This window comes from Aquarana catesbeiana, linkage group LG11 (genome assembly GCF_042186555.1).
Source record: "Aquarana catesbeiana isolate 2022-GZ linkage group LG11, ASM4218655v1, whole genome shotgun sequence".
NCBI lineage: Eukaryota > Metazoa > Chordata > Amphibia > Anura > Ranidae > Aquarana > Aquarana catesbeiana.
Window position 1 is genome coordinate 30,847,848 of NC_133334.1, and position 25,513 is coordinate 30,873,360.

Here is a 25,513-nt window from a genome sequence, read left to right on the forward strand (position 1 = left end):
TTTTTATGTCACACGGTATTTGCACCGCAAATTTTCTTTTGGAAGAAAAATAAACTTTTTAAAAAAATTTGAATGCAAAAAAACACAATATAATGCCCAATTGTTTGGTATATATAAAAGATGATGTTACGCCGAGTAAATACAGCGGATATAAAAAGTCTGCACACCCCTGTTAAAATGTCAGGTTTCTGTGATGTAAAAGAATGAGACAAAGATAAATAATTTCAGAACTTTTTCCACCTTTTTAATCTATAAACTGTACAACTCAATTGAACAACAAACTGAAATCTTTTAGGTGGAGGGAAGTAAAAATAAAAAAAAATAAAATATGGTTGCATAAGTGTGCACACCCCTTACACTAATACTTTATTGAAGCACCTTTTGATGTTATTCCAGCACTCAGTCTTTTTGGGTATGAGTCTATCATCATGGCACATCTTGACTTGGCAATATTTGCCCGCTCTTCTTTGCAAAAACACTCCAAATCTTTTAGATTGCGAGGGCATCTCCTGTGCACAGCCCTCTTCAGACCACCCTACAGATTTTCAATGGGATTCAGGTCTGGGCTCTGGCTGGGCCATTCCAAAACTTTAATCTTCTTCTGGTGAAGCCGTTGCTTTGTTGATTTGGATGTATGCTTTGGGCCGTTGTCGTGCTAAAAGATGAAGTTCCTCTTCATGTTCAGCTTTCTAGCAGAAGCCTGAAGGTTTTGTGCCAATATTGACTGGTATTTGGAACTGTTCTTAATCCCCTCTACCTTGACTAAGGCCCCTGTTCCAGCTGAAAAAAAAAACAGCCCCAAAGCATGATACTGCCACCACCATGCTTCACAGTGGGTATAGTGTTCTTTTGGTGATGTGCAGTGTTGTTTTTGCGCCAAACATATCTTTTGGAATTATGGCCAAAAAGTTCAGCCTTGGGTTCATCAGACCAGAACACATTGTCCCACATGCTTTTTGGAGACATCAGATGTGTTTTTGCAAAATTTAGCCGGGCTTGGATGTTTTTCTTCGTAAGAAAAGGCTTCTGTCTTGCCACTCTACCCCATAGCCCAGACATATGAAGAATACGGGAGATTGTTGTCACATGTACCACACAGCCAGTACTTCCCGGATATTCCTGCAGCTCCTTTAATGTTGCTGTAGGCCTCTTGGCAGCCTCCCTGACTAGTTTTCTTCTCGTATTTTCATCAATTTTAGAGGGACGTCCAGTTCTTGGTAATGTCACTGTTGTGCCATATTTTCTCCACTTGATGATGACTGTCTTCACTGTGTTCCATGGTATATCTAATGCCTTGGAAAGTCTTTTGTACCCTTCTCCTGACTGATACCTTTTACTCTGAGAGTGAGAGTGAGAGCTGTGTATGATGTCATAAGCCTAGGCTAATGACCAGACAAGAAACAGGAACTGGGCTGTATAAGGGATTTAAAAAAAATGTTTTACTATCCAAAGTTAAAACAACAACAAGGGCAGAAGATTTAATAGATGGAAAGATAAAAAAAAATGACTGAAGGTTCCGCTTTAATATCACTTTAATTGCACAAGCTGAAGTTAGAAGCTGATTGGCTACCATGCACAGCTGGGCTAGCACCCTCTCAGTTTTTTAGTAAATCAACCCCTTTGAAGTCTTCATCGGAAGCCTGCATTGCATGACAAGGTGACAACGCAGAAGCACAATTGGGAGAGAGGGCCGTGCGTTGTCACCTTTTAACCAAAAGTGGGCCTTGATAGTAGGATCACCAGGGATTGTTTTTAATAAAAGCTGCTCACCTAAAAGAAAATATTGAAATGAGTTTTGAAATGATGTTAACATACTAGAACTTATGTGGGAGTTGATTTATTGGGGTTACATTTAAAACTGTTGGCAGGTTTGCTTTAACTTGCTGAGTTTTTTTTTTTGTTTTTTTTTTTTAAGCATTATGGAAAGTTTTGTGTTTGAATAGTCAGAGGAGAGTGTGCGGGGACAGACCTTTGCACCAGATGTACGGACGGACGTCTATTCGCTCTTATGTACAGAGAATTCTGCGCCCGGGGAACAGCAATAAATTATGTCTTGCATGACGATTTTTTTGTTTTTTCCCCCCTTAATAGCAAAGGAGAAAAAGCTGCCATTTGAAAAGTCCTGCCACTGATTACCGGCGAGTCCCCGCAGTTGTTAGCGAGACTTTCACCAGGGGATTGAATTTAATAAGTAGGAAAGAAGCCCTGACTTCGCCTTAGATCTTTTTCAGTATTTATTGTATGCCTGTACGACTCCTTGACCCGTGCTCCTTTTGAGCCGGCGGAGAGAAGGGCTGACTGATGGGCCGGCAAGCCCCGCAAAATAAGAATTAACAAGGAAAACAGGGTTTATGTAACAGGAGTAAAAAAAAAAAAAAAAGCGCACCCCGCGTCACTTCGGGGGGCGCCGCGTCCCACCGCGACACCAGGAGAGTTAATCACGGGCCCCGAGTGAAAGAGGAGCGAAGTTCAAGGAGCGATAAATAATCCGCCCTGAGTTACGACCGCGCCGTATGTAAAACGTCAGCTATGATTTGCCACTGAATATTTAAAGTGTGCAGCCCTTTTAATTTAAAATCCAAACCCCTCGCAGGCTCGCGAGCCGGCCGAAGCCAAATTAGGAGCTGCCTAACAAGGCAGGTTGGAGGAGTGATGGATGACTCTTGGCGCGGGACCAAAACCGCAGAGCGTTTAAAGGGGGCTGCAAAGCTGGGAAACTGTTTATTTTGCAGAAATGCGTTCGGACAAACGGGACACGGTGACCTGATGAAGGAGAACATGAGCCGGTCCTTCAGACTGTTTCCAGTGTCTGTAGGCAAATCCGCAGGATTGACCTGTGTAAGTGATACCCCTTTTTTTTCATCAGTCCTACAACTAAGCCCAACAATGCCTGAACTCGTTAGTAAGGTTGAATAAAGACACCAGCCCATCCAGTTCAACCAGAGTGAGTGTCTACAATTGTTCCTGTCTCTGTACATTGTGTCTCATTAAGATGCTCACCTATTTATATTATTATTTATTTTAGGTACCTATCAATTTACGCAGCGCTCCACACATACATCGCACGCTCACATCGGTCCCTACCTTCAAGGAGCCCACAATCCAAGGTCCCCAACTCACGTTCATATACTAGGGCCAATTTTGGACAAAAGCCAATTAACCTACCAGCATGTCTTTGGAGTGTGGGAGGAAACCGAAGTACCCGGAGGAAACCCACGCAGGCACAGGGAGAACATGCAAACTCCAGGCAGGTAGGGTCGTGGGTTGGGATTCGAACCAGCGACCCTTTTTACGGCTAGGCGAGAGTGCTACCCACTACACCACTGTGCCGTACAACTCGTCTTGTACTCTAGATCTCAGAATGTTAAGCTGGCCATAGATGGCATGAAAAAATATGGTTGTACCCAAGTCGATCGATTGGGGTACAATCAGTTTGCCCACGCAAATCTCAGCTGGTCCCTGCTTGAACCGTCCAGGATTCTAACCATCTATGGGCATTCTGATTGCACTCCATCAATTGACTTGTTGTACAACCAGCCTGCAGATTTTTACATGCAATTATTGCCAGAGGCTATAGCCGCTAGCAATAGTAACTGTGTTCTCCCGGCCGGGACAGCTCCCTGCAACCCCCCCCTGCCGGGAGAACACAATAGTTCCACGGGAGGGATTCCCCTATCAACACTGACTCTGCAAATCAAGTGATTTTCTTTCCTGCAACCCGTGGTTGCAGGAAAGGAAATCACATCATCTGTGGCCTGCCTTAAAATGTATAGACTATGGTCAAAGAAAGAGGTGGCCTGATTTACCAATAACTGACATAGACATGACCTGATGATTACTGATAGAGATGGGCTTGGGCGTGTTCGAAATCCCACATGCCTGATCCCTCCAGGAAGCCGACACTCCAGGAAGCCGACACTCCAGACGGCTAATCACAGGCGGTGAGACATTTCCCGGTTCGCAGCTGCACAGATCGGGAAATGTCTCGCTGCCTGTGATTAGCCGTGTGCAGTGTCGGCTTCCTGGCGGGATAGGGCACGTGGGATTTCGAATACGCCCGAGCCCATTTCTAATTGCTGATATTCTTGTCCATTTGTTAGGAACTTTTTTGCAGATGGAAATTCTCAAAACAGGACCCTGTTTATGTAGCTATCTTGTCAATGTTCTGTGATCATGCTGCACAATATCAACAGAAACACAAGGAGATTGATCTATTCTTTGGTCATATAGACACCGTATTGGCTATGGGGCTTCCTGGCAGTCAAAGAATTCTGTGAAGAGATCAGGACAGGAGCCAGCCTAGGATCATGAGGATCTACTTGATATTTTGTGTGAAAATGATCTTTGACCAGGGCCACCCAATACCTTAACCCGCTTCTTGCATATAAAAACCGGTTTCGTTGTAAGAGTGGACGTAAAATGCTCCGATCATAAATCATTTTGCTTTCCTAAGCACTTGAGATCCTCGAAAAACCCAAGAAGCCTATTTATCCAACAACAAGCTAGAGCTTGGAAGGTAAAGATCTGGCCTGTCCCCTTAATTTGGTGACAAAAAGGCTATCCAGAGGCTACTCAGTGTATGTGACTGGTATACCAACAGCAAGAACAAAACAAGATCCGTGTTGCCTTGAAATGTACTGTGGAGCTCTAAAGCTCAAATATGCAAGGACCAGTTTGAGTATGGAAGGTCAGACTCTGGCAGAGTAGCAAAGGCCAGATATGTGCCACAGGAGTCCTTGTGAGCAAAATAGACAATAGAGAGTGCCCAGAGCCTTTTGTGAAAGTGTGGCTGCCAATCTGTGCAGCTCTGAAGTATATGCTATACAAGTCCCGAAGCAATGGAACCTGTTACCTCCTGTATGGCTAGTCTCATGGTTGTTGGATCGAATCCTTGAAGTTAGAGGACACTGCAGGTGAATCAAGTCCACTTTTGGCAGAAGATTTACATGAGAGTAGACCTGTTACAGTTTCTGGGCAGATGATGATAGGCAAAAGCAGAAGTTGCCGATCCTGAAGAATGCTTTTCAGAACGTTCATCAGATCTTAAAAAATTAGAATTGCGCAATCTGTGCCCAAAAAAAGGTGAGCAGACGGCAAAGGACTAGTTACTGGTATTGTCTGTAGGCTCCCTACAGCTGGTCTTTTTACCATTACTGGGTCTGTGTATGTAACTATCTTGTCCATTTTCTTTGTTTGTGGCACACCTTATCAACAGAAACACAAGGAGATTAATGTATTATATGGTTATTTACAAGATCCCATACCCTGCCTCAGTAAACTACACAGTATTGGCTATTCGAAACCCATGAGTCGAAGGATTCTATGAAGAGATCAGGCCAGGAAAGAGCCCAGGAACACGGGAGACGTGACTTGGTCCATATTGTGTCTCTGTGTGAAGCTGGCCATGATGGTAGAGGAGCATTTTGGAACTCTCCCATTGATAACAGGTAGGGTAAAAATTATCAAGAAGCAGCCGCTGAAAAAAAGTACATATCTCAAGAATAAATGAAGCAGAAGAAGGGGGAATCTTGCACTTCAGGCCCTCAGGTACAGCTTCCATTCCAGCAAGGAGAACACTGAGCAGCACAGTGGAGACACCACCAAATTTATTATAACTAACAGCGTGAAGCAGCAGTTATGGCACTGAAGGGAAAGGAAGTTCAGCTGCACGGATAACATTTCTAGATGTTTCCCTATAACTGAGGAAACCTTCACTTTTTGAGTTCAGGTCTAATATTATTATTATTATTATTAAGCATTTATACAGCGCCAACAGTTTAAACAGCGATTTACAATATAAAGGGAGACGATGCAGGTACCTTACAATATTATACAGTACAGAAGGGTTACGAGGGCCCTGCTCATAAGAGCTTACAATCTAATAGGGTGGGATAAGAGAAACAAAGGGTTATATGTGAGGGATGAGCTGATGGAAGTGATAAAAGTTTAGTTAGTTGGAGGTGTGATAGGCTGTCCTGAAGAGATGAGTTTTCAGGGATCTCCTAAAGGAAGCCAGAGTAGGAGATAGACAGACTGAGGTAGAGCGTTCCAGAGGATGGGAGAGGCTCTGGAGAAGTCCTGGAGATGAGTGTGGGAGGAGGAGACAAGAGCAGGAGGTCTTGGGAGGAGCGGAGAGGACGGTTTGGGTAATATTTGGAGACAAGGTTGGTGATGTAGCTCAGGGTTGTGAATGGCTTTGTATGTTGTTAGTATTTGAAATTGAATTCGCTGGGCAATCAGAAGCCAGTGGAGGGCCTACTTTTAGATAAAGATATCAGAATTTATATACAATATCAACGTTTCCTGTAAAAGTTGACCGTGAGGACTCCCTCTCCTGCCTCCCAATAGGTCGACACAGGCCATTGCAATAAAGTATCAATAGGGCGATTCGGGGGGGGGGGGGGGGGGGCAAAGCCAAGCTTAACTTTTTTAAGGAAGTCAAGATTTGCATACAACACCACCTGTAGGTTTTGGATCTACAAAATACTTTTGACATATTGTATTGATTTAAGGTAACCTCTGCTATGCTTTTTTTTTTTTTATCATCTGCTCAGTTTGTGACAGTTTTACGCTCATCCTAAATAAACTTCCCCTTAGCGGATTCGTTCCAGCGCCGTTGCCTTGTGACTTTATTTCGATCGCATTCACCTACACATCTAAAGAATATTTTGGATAAAGATTTACTGTAACTGACGTTTTTCTTTTCGAAAAAAAAAAATTCCTCTTGCGTTTTGGCCTTTGGGAGCATATAACGGTTAGGCGAGCGGAACCCTGTAACGCCACCAGACTAAACCATCATCTCGGGTTTTAGACAGACGGATGGCCCCCTTAACAGGCTATTAATCTTTATAACCGATCCCGGCATATCTTCTGCTTTCCTTGTGCATTTAAGTGAGGCGTTCCCTTGGGAGTTTCTTTTCAAGTGAATTTCGGAGGCTTTACAAGCGGTTCTCGTGCTTTGCTCAACATGCCATTAAGAAGTGTTACACGATGTCCTTTCCTTATTGTACTTCTCCCACTATGTTTATTGGCCTGTAAACTGCACAATCATTGTGTCGGTGCCGCTCTTTTGGGGCTAAACAAATAGATCTCATTTTTTTTTTTTTTTTTCTTCTTCTCCATCCGGCTTAGGCTTTATTCACACGGGCCCTCTGCAATTTGTTTTATTCCTGCAGGAGAAAATTGATCTGGGAAGTATGTCTGCTTTTGGGTTTATATGCAAAAACAATTGCATTAGGTGCCTTCAATGGATCTTTTGCATGCAAAGATTTCTATTTTATGTAAATGCAATTAACTTGAACGCACAGTGTGAGTTGTACCATTTAAAAATCATTACATGCACTGCTTTAGAAATGTCCTATATAGGCCTGTATGTCATTGCCCATGAGAATGAGGCCTTAAAGCAACCAAAAATGCACCTCTCCTTTGAAATGCTTTGAAAACTCAGCAAGAACGCATCAATAACGCACCAGTGTTGCGTTTCTACGTTTTCGGCACCATTATCGGCACCTTTTTCTTAATCGGCAAAATGCCGAAAGCACCAGTTCCGGACGATGTTTTTCAACCGAAACATATCGAAATTTTTCCGGATTTTTGGTGCATCTCTACTTTCTAAGCAAAGAGTCAGTTTACTGTCCTTCAGACTTTAGAGGGGCTGGACTGTGGCTAGAGGAAGTAGAAAATGGCTTAGCGTTGGTGGGAGTTAACAATGCCCTATTTTTGGGGTATTAGAGGAATAGTGCCCCATTGATGATGTTAGTAGGAGGAATAGTGCCCCATCGTTGGTGTCAGTGGGAGGAATAGTGCCCTGTCGTTGGTGTCAGTGGGAGGAATTATGTCTCAATGTTAATGTCAGTGGGAGGAATAGTGCCCTGTCGTTGGTATTGGTGGGAGGAATAGTGCCCCATTGTTGATGTTAATGGGAGGAATATTGCTCCATCATTGGTGTCAGTGGGAGGAATAGTGCCCCATCATTGGTATCGGTGGGAGGAATAGTGCCCCAGAATTGGTATTGGTGGGAGGAATAGTGCCCCATCATTGGTATCAGTGGGAGGAATAGTGCCTCATCATTGGTATCAGTGGGAGGAATAGTGCCTCATCATTGGTATCGGTGGGAGGAATAGTGCCCCATCATTGGTATCAGTGGGAGGAATAGTGCCCCATCGTTGGTGTAAGTGGGAGGAATAGTGCCCCATCGTTTGGTGTCAGTGGGAGGAATAGTGGCCCGCCATTGGTGACAGTGGGAGGAATTATGTCTCATTGTTAATGTCAGTGGGAGGAATAGTGCCCCGTCATTGGTATTGGTGGGAGGAATAGTGCCCCATCATTGGTGTCAGTGGGAGGAATAGTGCTCCATCGTTGGTGTAAGTGGGAGGAATTATGTCTCATTGTTACTGTCAGTGGGAGGAATAGTGCCCCGTCATTGGTATAGGTTGGAGGAATAGTGCCCCATCATTGGTGTCAGTGGGAGGAATAGTGCCCCATCATTGGTGTCAGTGGGAGGAATAGTGCCTCATCATTGGTGTCAGTGGGAGGAAATATGTCTCATTGTTAATGTTAGTGGGAGGAATAGTGCCCTGTCCTTGGTGTCAGTGGGAGGAATAGTGCCCTGTCATTGGTATTGGTGGGAGGAATAGTGACCCATCGTTGGTGTCAGTGGGAGGAATAGTGGCCCGCCATTGGTATTGGTGGAAGGAATAGTACCCCAAGGGCCAGAAGAAAGCAAGCAAAGGGCCACATCCTGGTTTAGAGACCACAGCCCTATATACAAACGATCAGTTGACCCGTACGGTACGGGCACAGCCCCACTTCATGAGAAAACTTTCTTCTTTTTTTGCCCGGAGTTTGGCTTTAAATGACACATTTTAAATTGGGGGAAAAAAAAAATACACGAAATGTCACCTTGTTCACCAACAAGCTCTTCTTTTATGGGGCTAATAGGCTTTGTATCAGGTTAGCCATGGCTTCTCTCAGTCACTGTTTTCAGACTAAACAGACCTGGATACTCACATTCATCCAAGTCGTAGCAGCGAGCCTGATTCCTGCCAGTAGAAGTCGGAGCCCCTCCACCCCCCCCAGCCTCTTCTCTCTTTTCTCTCTCCTTCACATGCAATTTCCACCGGCCCATTGGTAAACCCAGGAGGCTGTAAATTAAAACCACTTTATTTGATAGTCAGCCCGTCAGAGGGGCCCCCTCTCCTTGAAACTTTTGTAACTCAAGAGGCTTTAAGCATGAGGTCAGCATCCCTCAAGGTATAATTCTTGGCAAACTGGGATTTGGAGCGGAGGAATTCTGGGAAAGGAAGGATGATTTTTGGAACTCCGGTTACAGGGTAGCGATTCAAGCGCTCTGATCCAAAAGACAAACATCCCCCCCTTTTTTTTTCTGTGCGGGTTGGGGGGGGGGGGGGGATTGATAGGAGAGATCTCAGAACATGATGTCATGGACGCTCTCTGGATGTGTCAGTCTTGTGGCCTCTGTGACCTCTTCTGTAACATGGACAGAAGAATGATGGCGGCTTAAGGGCTATGCGACTGAATAAACAATGGAATTGTATCATTTATTATTTCTTTAAAGTAGATGTAAACCCAATCGCTAAAATCTCATCTAAGCTTTAACATGTTAAATGTCATTCCAAGTCATTTCCAATTTTGTTAAATCTGCAGCTTTTTTCATTAAAAAAAATACCTGATGATCCTGCCATAAAGAACCTTGTTCAGGCACTTCCTGTTATCGTGTGTGTCCCAGTTGTGCTCCTGTGTTGTCACCCTGGTATCCATTTGATTTCCGGAAGATTTACGCCCCTTCATGACCAGGCGATACGGCACTGCGTTATTTTAACTGACAATTGCGCGGTTGTGCGACGCTGTACCCAAATAAAATATTTGTCCTTTTTTTTCCCCTCAAATAGAGTTTTATTTTGGTGGTATTTGATCACCTTTGTGTTTTTTTTTTTTTTTTTTTGCGCTATAAACAAAAAAAAAAGAGCGACAATTTTGAAATAATAACAATATTTTTTACTTTCTGCTAAAAAACATATCCAATTAAAAAAAAAAAGTAAAAAATTAAATTTCTTCATAAATTTAGAATAATATGTATTCTTCTGCTTATTTTCGGTAAAAATCCCAATAAAAATATATTGACTGGTTTGCACAAAAGTTATAGCGTTTACAAACTATGGGATATTTTTATGGAATTTTAATATTATTATTTATTTATTTTACTAGTTACGGCGGCAATCAGTGACTTATAGCGGGACTGCAATATTGTGGCGAATATCTGGACACTAACTGACACTTTTGGCACTTTTTTTTTTTTTTGGGAACCAGTGACACCAATACAGTGATCAGTGCTAAAAATATACACTGTCTCTGTACTAAAAATAAGAAGAAAAGGTGCCCCAAGGGGATTGTGTGGGTGAGGGGTATTGCCCGTAAAATAGTACGATAAGTATTGGAAAAATAGTAAATTTTTAATGAATTATAAATATTATAATATAATAATAATAATTAATATATTTAATAATGAATTATAAATAAAAATGTACTATTTTTCCAATACTTATTGTACTATTTTACGGGCAATACCCCTCACCCACACAATCCCCTTGGGGCACCTTTTCTTCTTGTTTTTCTGTATTTTTTGGGATGAGGTGCGGGGTTATACTATTTAGGCCTAGTATAGATTTGGTAAGGTTACAATTCCTCCTGTCTCTGTACTAATGACACTGGCTGGGAAGGGGGTTAAACATTTAGGGTGATCAAAGGGTTAACGGTGTGCCTAGCCATTGTTTGTGTACTGTGGGGGAGGGGCTTTTACTAGGGAAAGGCATGGATCCATGTCCCTACTTTGCGGGAACACAGGATCCATGCCTTCTGTACTGACAGAACGGCAATCTGCCTTGTTTACATAGACAGACTGCCGTTCTGCCTGTGTATCAAATAATCGGCGGGTGCCGGCAGACATTGAGTACCCGCTGATAAGCTTATACTGTGTATAATCACAGCGGGAGAGAGCCGCCGGCAGCGTGCATTTGCACCCGCTACCCGGAAATCACGTATATACAGTATCTCACAAAAGTAAATACACCCTCACATATTTGTATTTTATTCTATCTTTTCATGTGACAACACTGAAGAAATGACACTTTACTACAATGTAAAGTAGTGAGTGTACAGCTTGTATAACAGTGTAAATTTGCTGTCCCCTCAAAATAACTCAACACACAGCCATTAATGTCTAAACCGCTGGCCACAAAAGTGAGTACACCCCCTAAATGAAAATGTCCAAATTGGGCCCAAAGTGTCAATATTTTGTGTGGCCACCATTATTTTCCAGCATTGCCTTAACCCTCTTGGGCATGGATTTCACCAGAGCTTCACAGGTTGTCACTGGAGTCCTCTTCCACTCCCCCATGATGACATCACAGAGCTGGTGGATGTTAGAGACCTTGCGCTCCTCCAACTTTCGTTTGAGGATGCCCCACAGATGCTCAATAGGGTTTAGGTCTGGAGACATGCTTGGCCAGTCCATCACCTTTACCCTCAGCTGCTTTAGCAAGGCAGTGGTCATCTTGGAGGTGTATTTGGGGTCGTTATCATGTTGGAATACTGCCCTGCGGCCCAGTCTCTGAAGGGAGGGGATCATGCTCTGCTTCAGTATGTCACAGTACATGTTGGCATTCATGGTTCCCTCAATGAATTGTAGCCCCCCAGTGCCGGCAGCACTCATGCAGCCCCAGACCATGACACTCCCACCACCATGCTTGACTGTAGACAAGACACACTTGTCTTTGTACTCCTCACCTGGTTGCCGCCACACAGGCCTGACACCATCTGAACCAAATAAGTTTATCTTGGTCTCATCAGACCACAGGACATGGTTCCAGTAATCCATGTCCTTAGTCTACTTGTCTTACTGTTTGCGGGCTTTCTTGTGCATCATCTTTAGAAGAGGCTTCCTTCTGGGACGACAGCCATGCAGACCAATTTGATGCAATGTGCGGCGTATGGTCTGAGCACTGACAGGCTGACCCCCCACCCCTTCAACCTCTGCAGCAATGCTGGCAGCACTCATACGTCTATTTCCCAAAGACAACCTCTGGATATGACGCTGAGCACGTGACCTCAACTTCTTTGGTGGACCGTGGTGAGGCCTGTTCTGAGTGGAACCTGTCCTGTTAAACCGCTGTATGGTCTTGGCCACCGTGCTGCAGCTCAGTTTCAGGGTCTTGGCAATCTTCTTATAACCTAGGCCCTCTTTATGTAGAGCAACAATTCTTTTTTTCAGATCCTCAGAGAGTTCTTTGCCATGAGGAGCCATGTTGAACTTCCAGTATGAGAGAGTGAGAGCGATAACACCAAATTTAACACACCTGCTCCCCATTCACACTTGAGACCTTGTAACACTAACGAGTCACATGACACCGGGGAGGGAAAATGGCTAATTGGGCCCAATTTGGACATTTTCACTTAGGGGTGTACTCACTTTTGTTGCCAGCGGTTTAGACATTAATAGCTGTGTGTTGAGTTATTTTGAGGGGACAGCAAATTTACACTGTTATACAAGCTGTACACTCACTACTTTACATTGTAGACAAGTGTCATTTCTTCAGTGTTGTCACATGAAAAGATAGAAGAAAATATTTACAAAAATGTGAGGGGTGTACTCACTTTTGTGAGATACTGTATATGTGATCCGGCACACAGCTGCCGCCCTGTAGCAGGAAAACTGCTATAGGGCGTTCAGCAAGTGGTTGATTAAAAAACATCTAAGTACAGTGGAACCTCGGATTGCGAGCATAATTCGTTCCAGCAGAATGCTTGTAATCCAAAGCACTCATATATCAAAGCGAGTTTGCCCATAGAAGTCAATGGAAACTCAGATAATTAGTTCCACAGTGACTTCTATGGTATGCAGTACCGCATGTGGCCAGAGGTGGGGGCACGGGAAACACTCGGAGCCGCTCAGATGCACTCGGAGAGGCTCGGAAACACTCGGGAACCGAGTGTTTCTGAGTGCATCCGAGCGGCTCCGAATGTCACCGGTGCCCTCGCACCTCTGGCCACATGCGGTACTGTACACCGCAGAGGCTTGAATCCTGCTCGTTTTGCGAAACAACGCTTGTAAACTAAGTCAGGATTTTAAAAAAATAATAGCTCGTATTGCGAAACACTCCTTAACCGCGTTACTCGCAATCCAAGGCGTTACTGTACCTTTTTTCCCAATGGATATACAGCCGTCACATGACCAGATCTCTCCCAGCCTGTCTGCAGGTAAACATAAACAAGGAGCTTCTAGTCCCCTGCTGCTAGTCACATGTTCAAAAAAATAAAATTAAATTAAAAATCATTAAAAACCACTATGTATACACCCACATGTGTGACTCTATAGTCACATGGGCTGCTCAGATGTGATAGGGAGGAAATGCTCAGCATAGAAACTCACTGAAAACTGAGCATGTGCAGAGTTGCCAACACAGCTGCAAAATCCCTAGCTGAATTGGCGACATAGACAGAAGGGGGAGATAGAGAGCAGCAGGATCAACCAGGTTTTTTTGCAGAATACAGAAAGCGAATGTCGCAGTGACTGACTATGAACAGAATGTTATACACCATTTATTGATAGTTTTTTTTTTTTTTTTTTTTTTTTTTTTTATGATGTGCGTTTAGTGACACCTTAAGATTTCCTGTGTCCCTCAATGGATCCCAAGAAAAATATTTTACGGGAAGTATAAAATTATTGTGTGTAAAGCAGTGTCAGGTCAATAGCGACATTGTTACAGCCAACTTGAGGTATGTAAAGCCGTTTTTGGTGACAAGCTGCACATTCTGTGGTCAAATCAGTGTTGGAAATGCCGTGATAAGTTAACATTAAAGCAGTTATTATTATTATTATTATTGTTGTTATTATTATTGTTATTATTATTGTTGTTATTATTATTGTTATTATTATTGTTGTTATTATTATTATTATTATTAGCATCATTGCTATTATTATCATTATTAACGTGAAATGGTTGTCTGGATGATAACATCCTTTTTTTACTTCTTGTTCTCAGGCTCGCTGGTTCTGGGAAGGTTACTTTAGGTCAATGAAGACCATCGCCTTGACCACACTTCAAATCATAAACGATCGGATCTATCCGTATGCTTCAAGATCTTATGAAGAATGGAATGACCCCCCTTCTGTGGTAGGTTACATCCCTGTACTTTCCCATATGGATAACAATATGGAGGCAAAGAGACTCTCCATAAAAGCCAATCAGATTCCAGCTGCTGTTTTTCTGTTTGGAACATGAAATGATTGGTGATCCTAGACAACGCAGATCCTTTTATTTCTCTTGTTTGTGTGTTTTGGACCTCCTTAAAGAGGATCTCCCCACCCCCACCCCTTCCCTTTTTCACTGAGTAATCCATCATACTCACATTCCCAAGCAGTCCAGAGGTGTTCTGTAACAATCCACTGCGCTGCTGCTGCTGCACACCGTATCCTGCTCCTCTATCTTCTTCTGTGACGTCATCGGGGGCTGACTGGCTTCTCAGGGTTTTTTGCAGCTGGGCTTCTAATGATGAGCCACGTTGCATCATCAGGAGGCTGGCTACAAGTACGAGGAAGAAAAATCCGCCCCCCACCCCCAGTAGCAATCACGCTAGGATAAACTTTGGTCTTCTGGAATGCATGATGTGGGTATCCCAGGAGGATGCGGATAAAGGAAGTCTCATTCTTGCCTAGGCTGTAATCCAGAAATTAGGGGGGGGAGGAGAATTCCATATAAAAAGATAACATTTGCAAATTTGAGAGAGGAGGAGGGTTCAGGATGAGATGAAAAAACGTGGCCAGTGAGGGAGAATATTCATTTTAAAGTGGTTGTAAACCTCAGGCATGAAATATGAACAAAGCTCATCCCTTTATAGTGTGTACTTGTCTCTATTAAGTGTACTAAGTGTCATTTCTGTCTGCTGTCTTATTCCTCTGCTATCTGCACGAGTCACTTGTGACAAGTTATCCTGACACCAAGATTAAAAAGGTGACAGGAGGGAGCACCAGCACACAGCCTGTGATTGGCAGCCTCGGCTCTGCTTCTGTGTGATGTGTGAAGGGGGGTGTGTCCCTTCCTTCCAATCAGATCTCAGATCTCTCCTCACTGAGCTCTGCAGTGTGTAATTTCAGCTCTCAGAATCGGAAAAGTTTAATTTAAAAATGTCACTGGAATATTAATGGGGGGGGGGGGGGACCAGAGAAGGCAAAATATAAGCAGAATAAACTTTAGCTTTCAAGTGGTTGTAAAGGCTCAAGGTATTTTTACCTTCATGCATTCTATGCATGAAGGTAACAAAAAACTTTCTGTGTGCCGCCACCCCCCCACCTCCCTATACTTACCTGAGCCCCCCCCCTATACATACCTGAGCCCCCCCCTATACATACCTGAGCCCCCCTATACATACCTGAGCCCCCCTATACATACCTGAGCCCCCCTATACTTACCTGAGCCCCCCTATACTTACCTGAGCCCCCCTATACTTACCTGAGCCCCCCTATACTTACCTGAGCCCCCCTATAATTACCTGAGCCCCCCCTCGATCCAGCGACGTCCACGAGAGCCTTGGCTCTCCGGGGACTCTCGCTCTCCTGATAGGCTTTTGGCAGCAGCAGGAGCCATTGGCTTCCGCTGCTGTCAATCACAGCCAGTGAGCCATTTAGGAGACAGAGGGGGTGGGGCCAAGCTGCGACTCTGTGTGTGAATGGAGACACAGAGCCGCGGCTTCGGGAATGCGCCTTCTTGGGTGCCCTCCAAGGGCACCCGGCAAAAGGGAGGAGCCAGGAGCATCTGCGTGGGACCCGGGAAGAGCGGGACCCGGGCTGCTCTGTGCAAAACCACTACACAGAGCAGATTAGTATAGCATGTTTGTTATTTTTATTATTTCTTTTTTTTAAAACAAGGCTTTAATAATATCGCTTTAAGCTTTTAAGGGGCCTATTAGAGCCCCCGAGACACATTGGCGTATCCATTTGATGTTTCACAATGCAATAAATTATGCGCGGCCTCTGAACGATCGGCGCTCCTGTTTTTTTTTTTTTTCTGTCCTCCTTGAAATCTATCCAAAGCGCCCCCTAGAGGCCGTGCCTCTGATCTCCCATCACAGAGTCCTTGTATCTTCTAGTTTTCACTGTTAATGTCCAGTCTTCTTTTGGATCCCAGCGCTTCCTTTTTGGGCTCGCTACCTCCTCCGATTTGCTTATCTCTGACACTTTTTTTTTTTTTCCTTTTTCGACGTAAGCCAAAGCGTGTTTGATTTGGAAACTACCGATGAACCTCGGATAATAACCATCCCTTCCAAGCCCGTTCACAAAGAAATAAAAATAGCATTGCTTTCCAATTCTCACTAGGGTTGGCTTATCTCTTTTTGGAAAATTGATAGCAGATCAGCCCGTCTATTGCTTCTGCTCATTATACGCCTAATTTCGCGTCTTCCCTTGATGGGAGAACACAGGCGGGCCCCGGAGAAAATCGCGCCGCGCCAGAGCGAAAAAAAAAAAAAAAGTCTCCCGTCAGCGAAGGGGTTAATCAGGATCCCCTCCTGCCCTTTAACCATCGCAGGATGAGAATCACGCTGACATTCTTTCTCAGAGTATGCCGTGGAAATACATTGTGCATAATTGGACCAAAACACAGAATAAATCAAGGCTTTTCCTTTTTCTAAGGTCTGGTTATTCGTAATTGAAACCACATTGGCGGTTGAGGGTTGGTATTTAAGGAGAAGGGAAAAAAAAAGAAAGAAAACTTAAAAATACCAGGGGAAACTAAAAAAGAGTTGCATTCTTCATCTGTCATGACACTATGTTCATCTTGGCGGGTGGATCGTTAACGGGCCGAACCACTGCTAGGTGGGACATTGAAATAGATTATAATAGCTGCCGTTACTATTAAAGCTTAACTTCGGCCCCACAAACTTAAAAGTTAAATATATTCCTCAATAGCTACAAAGGATCTAAATCCATTTTGTGTGTGCCAAATACACTATATTACCAAAAGTATTGGGACGCCTGCCTTTACATGAACTTTAATGGCCTCCCAGTCTTAGTCTGTAGGGTTCAGTATTGAGTTGGCCCACCCTTTTGCAGCTATAACAGCTTTAACTCTTCTGGGAAGGCCGTCCACAAGGTTTAGGAGTGTGTCTATGGGAATGTTTGACCATTCTTCCAGAAGCGTGTTTGTAAACTCAGGCACTGATGTTGGATAAGAAGGCCTGGCTCGCAGTCTTCACTCTAATTCATCCCAAAGGTGTTCTATCGGGTTGATGTGCAGGCCAGTCAAGTTCCTCCACATCAAACTCGCTCATCAATATCTTTATGGACCTTGCTTTGTGCACTGGTGCGCAGTCATGTTGGAACAGGAAGGGGCCATCCCCAAACTGTTCCCATAAAGTTGGGAGCATGAAATTGTTCAAAATGTCTTGGTATGCTGACGCCTTAAGAGTTCTCTTCACTGGAACTAAGGGGCCAAGCTGACTGGCCTGCCCTCAACCCGATAGAACACCTTTGGGTTGAATTAGAGCGGAGACTGCGAGCCAGGCCTTCTTATCCAACATCGGTGCCTGAGTTTACAAATGCACTTCTGTAAGAATGGTCAAACATTCCCATAGACACACTCCTAAACCTTGTGGACAGCCTTCCTAGAGGCGTTGCTGCTGTTATAGCTGTAAAGGGTGGGCCAACTCAATATTGAACCCTACGGACTAAGACTGGGATGACATTAAAGTTTGTGTGTGTGTGTGTGTGTGTGTGTGTGTGTGTGTGTGTGTGTGTGTGTGTGTGTGTGTGTGTGTGTGTGTGTGTGTGTGTGTGTGTGTGTGTGTGTGTGTGTGTGTGTGTGTAAAGGTTGGTGTCCCAATACTTTTGGTAATATAGTGTATTTGGCACTCACAAAATGGATTTAGATCCTTTGTAGCTATTGAGGAATATATTTAACTGAAAGTTTGTGGGGCCGAAGTTCAGCTTTAATGTTAATGGCAACTATTATAATCTATTTCATTGTCCCACCTAGCAGTGGTTGAGCCCATTAACGATCCACCCGCCAAGATGAACTAAGGGGCCAAGCCCAACCCCTGATAAATTATCCCAAACCATAATCATCCCCCCCTTCACCAAATGATTTCGTTAACCAGTGCACAAAGCAAGGTCCATAAAGACATGGATGAGCGGGTTTGGGGTGGAGGAACTTGACTGGCCTGCACAGAGTCCTGACCTCAACCCGATAGAACACCTTTGGGATGAGTTAGAGCGGAGACTGCGAGCCAGGCCTTCTTATCCAACATCAGTGCCTGAGTTTACAAATGCACTTCTGGAAGAATGGTCAAACATCCCCATAGACACACTCCTAAACCTCGTGGACAGCCTTCCTAGAGGCGTTGATGCTGTTATAGCTGCAAAGGGTGGGCCAACTCAATATTGAACCCTATGGACTAAGACTGGGATGCCATTAAAGTTCATGTAAAGGTTGGTGTCCCAATACTTTTGGTGATATAGTGTATATAGAAAAAAAAGTAAGGGCTCCGCGCTTAGGATACAACTATGGTTTTTAGCCTCCCCTAATAAACTCCCACAAGGGGCTATAATGACAAATTAAAACAAAGGTGGGGTTGGTGGCATTACCTATAGGCCAGAAGGTGATTAATTAAAACCCTCTATATGTAAAGGTAGATAAGCAAATGGTGCGGCAACCAGTATGGGTATAATACTCTACTAGTTTATAAAACCTTGTGCTAGATAAACATAAAAACATCCTATAAACTAACATATAGTGAGATGTCTATGTGTGCAAGCAGCAGTGTGTGAAGCAACACCTAACTTCATAGATAAGTGATGCAAATTGGGGTTAAAGGTTCCTAATAAACCCAAAATCTTCTACCTGTAAATTGACACCAAATTTGTATTAAATTATATTCGTGCAAAAACTTTATTAAACCACCGTAATTAGTGATCAAAAATAGAAAAATTAAGATAAATATAAACGTCCATATGTACAGTTCAAAAAGAAACAAAACAAAAAAAATTATATATATATATTATTACTAATGTATATTTAATGTGAGAAGGAGCCCATGCAAGGGTATGTTTTGTTGTGCCCGGAGCTGGGCATTAACATCTGAGTACAGATTAAGCAGTGTCCCTTTTCTTCCTGTCGGTGAGCAGTCACCAAGTCCCCTCCCTTCTGACCCAACTAAATTATTGGCTGTCGCCGGTGCCTAATTTTACCTTTTGATGCAGAAGAGGTCAAAAGGTCTCAGACAGCAGACACGCAGGCAGGCAGGCAGGCGGCCCGACTCCCCATTGCACTTGAGTGTAAGCCTTGAAAGGCCTATTTGCAAGTGTTTCTCTTGTAGGCCACTTGTTAAGTGGAAGTGGTTAATGACCAGCTAGCGCGGACTGTCAGGGTGTTAATGGTTCTGCGGAGTAGGACGGGTGGGGGGGGGACCTCTGTTCACTTCTTTTCAGTTGGCTCTGGAATTCCAGACCCCCGGGCGGTTCTTGTACACGCCATTGTTCTGCCCTGAAGCTCCGGGCTTGGACAGTTCTGGTTGGACACATGGATGCTTCTCTTCCAGCTCATGCTGTGTCCTCTGTGTCCTCTCGGGGTCAGCAGGTGGAAGCAGACAGCTGCTCTATCTATGGGGATTTGGGATGACTGGGATTTCGCCAGCACCTGTTAATTAGCCAGATTTGTATCGCGTTACTGAGACGGGAGCTGTGGATATAGTTTATATGGTTGTTCTATGGCTGGTGGACTATTTGGGAACTGATACAGTGCAGGTACAGCATTAGAAATCTTAAACTCACATGTACAAAAAAGAATAAAAAGGTATACTACAGCTGAGATTGACTTAAAGCCCAAGTGATCGCTATCTCCAAAACCCCCCTCCCCTTTGAGTCCCCACCCCTCCGTAGTATTTTGTGATTTACATCCATAGGATATGTCAGTAACTAAGCGATGGAGACTAAAGGTGTGAGTTGAAGAGTAAGCATAGAAATAATATTTCATGGGAGGCTATCAACTGACCAATCTGCATAAAATCAAACCGGCCAAGTTTTCAAATTGATATAAAATTGTAATTTAAAAAAATACATTTTACATGTGCCTGTGAAGGGTATAGAGAACCTGCCACATTGTTTTTGTTTTTTTTTGCCAAAATTGTGTTGGTCTATGTGGTCAGTTTATGTAAGATAGCCCTTAGCAGAGTTTTTTTCCTCTTACTTTCATTGATGGACACAGCTCTTCTGATTCTTGACCATAGGGTTATAGTGCCACCTACAGGAGTAGACACTAGGCAGAAAAAGAGCCCAGCACCACCTATGGGCAGTCATAGCTGGTATAAATCCCCTCTCTGCTATAGGCAATCCAGTTAAAGGACCTTCTGCCCAAGGGTTTGGTCTTCCACCCATTGTTACTGTCTCTGGCTTTTGGGACCAGGTTTTTGAGGTACAGGGGGTTGTTGGGTTTGGTGATCCGTGCAATTTTGAAGGCATGCAAGTGTACGTCTCAGAAGATATTGTTGCTCCAGGATGGGGCTCTAGGGGTCTGTCCATGTTCCTTCTCTATGCTTGGGTTTTTGGCATTTCTCTTATGGGGCTTTGCGCAACAGCTTGCTTTGCGCACCATTACAGGCAAGTTTTTGTTGATGCTATAGTACCTGAACTTGGTTCTTCAGCCCTCCAGCTGCCTCCCTTTGGGAGTATTTGGGGTATCCCCAGCTTACTTTTTCTCAAGTTGCCTTCTTGATTGGCATCAGTTCTATGCGATGGATGTCGGCACTGGCAGCCGTATCTTTTGAGTCTCCCTTTCTGGTCTTGCACAAGGATAAGGTGGTTTGCCGTTCATGCCCATCCTTTTCTCCGAAGGTGGTTTCGGATTTGCACCTGAATGAGGATATTGTCCTGTCTTCCTTGTTTCCACCATTGTCGCACTATAGGGCGGTTGTGTTGCACTTCCTGGATGTGGTCCGGACAGTTCGTGTGTGCCTGTCTGCTATGGCCTCCTTCGGGAGGGATTCTCTTTTGGTGCTAATGGACAGTCCAAGAAAAGGCGTGGCAGCCAACTCTACATATCTATAATAAATAAGAAAATGATATAGTAAAAAGGTAGTCCCAAAGCAAAGGCAGTGATCTCAAATGTCCCAAAAAGATGGTGAGTGAATGAAGAAGATCCTAGGTATATGCCATCAATCCTCCATGTGTTCTACCACCTATGTGTACAATAACAATGCTTACCAGATTTGGTGGACTCTTAAATTAAAACTATGAACTAATTTGAGTTAATTGAGGGACACAACACCCACCCCTCTATTGGAGTTTCTCCTTCTAACAGTGCTTTGTAACTAACCGGCTTGCCCATAGCAGAGAGGGGGTTTACACCAGCTAGGACTGCCCATAGGCGGAGTTCTTTTCCTGCCTAGTGTCCTACTCCTGTAGGTGGTGCTATAACCCTACAGTCAGGAATCCAGAAGATCTGTGTCTGTCAATGAACTCAGAGAAAAACTCCCAGTGGTGATATAGTGGACAAAAACATTGATCCAATCTACCCACAAAAAAACTGGTTATTAACCAACAACACATCTGCACTTCCATTGGCAGTTGCTGCTCTCCATACTTCAAAAATCATACCTTGTTAACGATATAGAGATGAGGGCTTAGCTGCTGACTTTTGGGAAAAGTCTAAATTTGCATGTTCACATTGGCTCTGTTCAGTCTACCTTGTTGCTCCATTGGATTAGATCTGGTGACTTTGAAGGCCATTGCAGTACAGGGACCTCATTGTCCAGTGGTGAGATGATCGGAGCTTTGTGACATGATCCTGCTGGATGCAGCCATCAGAAGATGGGGACACTGTAGTCATAAAGGGATGGACATGGTCAGCAACAATACTCAGGTAGGCCATGGCATTTAAACGATACTCAATTGGTACTTAGGAGCCCAAAGTGTGCCAAGAAAATATCCCCAACACCATTACACAACCACCAGCCTGAGCCGTTGATACAAGGCAGGATGGATCCATGCTTTCATGTTGTTTACACCAAATTCTGACCCGACCATCTGAATGTCGCAGCTGAAATCAAGACTCATCAGACCAGGCAATGTTTTTCCAATCTTCTATTGTCCAATTTTGGTGAGCCTGTGCAAATTGTAGCCTCAGTTTCCTGTTTTTAGCTGACAGGAGTGGCACTTAATGTGGTCTTCTGCTGTTGTAGCCCATCTGCTTCAAGGTTCGATGTTTTGTGCGTTCAGAGATTGTATTCTGCATACCTGGCTTGTAACAGGAGGTTATTTGAGTTACTGTTGTCTTTCTATCATCTGGAACCATCTGCCCATTCCCCTCTGACATCAAGGCATTTTCCTCCACACAACTGCCACTTACTGGATATTTTCTCTTTTTTTGGACTATTCTCTGTAAACCTGAGAGATGGTTGTGTGTGAGAATCCCAGTAGATCAGCAGTTTTTGAAATCCTCAGACCAGCCCGTCTGGCACCAACAAACATGCCATGTTCAAAGTCAGTTAAATCCCCTTTCTTCCCCATTCTGATGCTCGGTTTGAACTTCAACAAGTCGTCTTCACCACGTCTAGATGCCTAAATGCATTTAGTCGCTGCCATGTGATTGGCTGATTAGCAATTAGTGTTACCAAGCAGTTGAACAGGTGTACCTAATAAAGTGGCCGGAGATTGTATATCTTGCATTGTACTTTTATCATTGTGTATATTACATGGCATTATAGCCTATGAACAGCTTTGTGACTGATACAGTTATACCCATCTGCACTTTTTTTTTTTTTTTACTAAAATTTTGACTGATAGCCCGGAGTTGCCCCCAGAAAACTGTTTTGGCATAGTTCACGTGTTGTTAGCGGCTGGCCTGGGTCACATCATAAAGCTAGGTGCTCAGAAGTCTGGCTTGTTTATACCGTGTTCCACAGCGGGGTAATTGGTAGTGGCAGGGACTCCTGACTGCTTCCATATGAACAGCCATGCTTGTGAATATGTATCAGTACGAGCGGACAATAGAGGCCTTGTGTACAGGGAATGGATGGAAGATGTACACCTATTGGCTGCATAAATCTGTCCTCCTTATTTTGTACAATGTCTGAGTTACAGCGAACCTAAAGACAGAAACTGGATATAGGTGTGCCTTTGTTCACGCTGCCTGCTGTCACGAAAAACCTTAAAGTGAGCCAGTTGCAATCCATGGACATTCCAGTATTTACGCATTCTTAAGCAGTAAATGAGCTTTAGAAAACGTGCTTGTGACATACCGGTATGTAACTGAAAGCACTGTGGAGTAGTTCATCCTCAAAGTTTACAGAAGAAGCCTTGAAGTCCATCTCTCGACAGCTCAGCACCCCTGTCCTAGCAGTTATTTAGCAGCTCAGCTCCCCCCTCCTAGCAGTGATTCAGCAGCTTGGCTCCCCGTTTCACCCCTCCCACCAGAAACTCGGCAGCTCAGCAGCCCCTGTTTCACCCCTCCAACCAGAAACTCAGCAGCTCAGTTACCCTTGTTTTACCGCTCACACCAGAAACTCAGCAGCTCAGTAGCCCCTGTTTCACCCCTCCCACCAGAAACTCAGCAGCTCAGCTCCCCCTGTTTCACCCCTCCCACCAGAAACTCAGCAGCTCAGTTACCCTTGTTTTACCGCTCACACCAGAAACTCAGCAGCTCAGTAGCCCCTGTTTCACCCCTCCCACCAGAAACTCAGCAGCTCAGCTCCCCCTGTTTTACCCCTCCCACCAGAAACTCAGCAGCTCAGCAACACCTGTTTCACCCCTTCCACCAGAAACTCAGCAGCTCAGCTCCCCCTGTTTCGCCCCTCCCACCAGAAACTCAGCAGCTCAGCAACACCTGTTTCACCCCTCCCACCAGAAACTCAGCAGCTCAGCTCCCCCTGTTTCGCCCCTCCCACCAGAAACTCAGCAGCTCAGCTCCCCCTGTTTCGCCCCTCCCACCAGAAACTCAGCAGCTCAGCTCCCCCTGTTTCACCCCTCCCACCGGAAACTCAGCAGCTCAGCTCCCCCTGTTTCACTCCTCCCACCGGAAACTCAGCAGCTCAGCTCCCCGTGTTTCGCCCCTCCCACCAGAAACTCAGCAGCTCAGCAACACCTGTTTTACCCCTCCCACCAGAAACTCAGCAGCTCAGTTACCTTTGTTTCACCCCTCCCACCAGAAACTCAGCAGCTCAGCTCCCCCTGTTTTATCTCTCAAAACCTTCTAAGCTTTGAGATGAGCACAGAACAGATAATCTGGAAGGGGAGAAAACAGGTACTTACCAGTGCCTTGAATCCAGTGGCAGAACCCCCTGTGCCCCCATCTTGGACATGGGACCTGGCTGTGGTTTCGCAAGGAGCCACAGCTCGCCCCCCACTGTGATGGCGTGAGCTTATGTGGCGCTCTGTGAATGCAATGTAACATGTCTCATGAGGCTGTGTGGGGGGGGGGGGGGGGCAGGCCCCCCTAGAAAAAAAAACTGTACAGGCTGAGGGGAGGAAGTGAACCAGTGGGACTTCATTTTTTTGAGGGAAGTTCCGCTTTAAACCATTGAGTTCCTGCCAGGAGAGGGAAAGAAGCGAGAGCTAAGCTGCTAAGTCACTCCTGGAAGGTGGGAAAAGAAGAGCCCGGTTGCTGAATCACTGCTGAGAAGGGGGAAGAAGGGGTAGCTGAGCTTCAGTGTCACTACTGGGAGGGGGAAGCAGGAGGAGCTGAGATGAAGAACCACTGCTGGGAGAGGGAAGCAGGGAGAGCTGAGTTGCAGAGTCACCGGTGGAAGGGGAAAACGGGAGGGGAGCTGAGATGAAGAACCACTGCTGGGAGGGGGAAGCAGGGGGAGCTGAGTTTCAGAGCAACGAGGTGGGGGGGGGGGGTAAGCAGCGGGAGCGGAGTTGCAGAGTCATTGCAGGAAGGGGAGAACAGAAGGAGCTGGGCTTGATTTCACTGCAGGGAGGGGAAGCAGGGGGAGCTGCGTTGCAGAGTCACCGGTGGATGGGGAGTATAGGGGGCGCTGAGATGCAAAATAGGCAAACCTTTTTGAACAGATCATTAGAACTGTCCTCCCATTCAGCTACCACATAGAACAAAGTTGAGTTTTTAGCACCAAAAAAAACAAGTGGCCTGGGGGGTTATAACGAGAGTAATGCTCGTACTAAAGTGCAGCAAGGTTTATAAAAATACAATTTTTTTTATTAGAATTTGACAAACATGTATATAAAAAGGTAACATAAACATCCAGGGCTGGACTGGGGCAAAAATTTGGCCCTGGACTTCATCCAGAATGGCCCCCTTTAATTTTGCAAACGCGCACAAAAACAGTATATAAACTTTACGCAATTGCGCAAAAAAAACATAAATAAAAACATTCCACTATTGGGCATAGGACAGGGCATAGCCACATCAGTGCCCATTAATGCAGCCTCACCAGTGCCCGTCAGCGCAGCCACCCCACTGCCCGTCAGCGCAGCCACCCCAGTGCCCGT

At 44.7% G+C, this 25,513-nt stretch overlaps 1 protein-coding gene across 4 annotated transcripts in view; it reads left to right on the forward strand.

Annotated features, from left to right (window-relative positions):
- Positions 1-25,513, forward strand: part of EXT2 (exostosin glycosyltransferase 2) — a 113,710-nt gene that overhangs the window by 35,517 nt on the left and 52,680 nt on the right. For all 4 annotated transcript variants that reach the window (XM_073604160.1, XM_073604159.1, XM_073604162.1 and 1 more), the window contains exon 8: positions 14,061-14,192. In XM_073604160.1, coding sequence (XP_073460261.1) covers positions 14,061-14,192 — 132 coding nt within the window. The remainder of the gene's footprint in view (positions 1-14,060; positions 14,193-25,513) is intronic.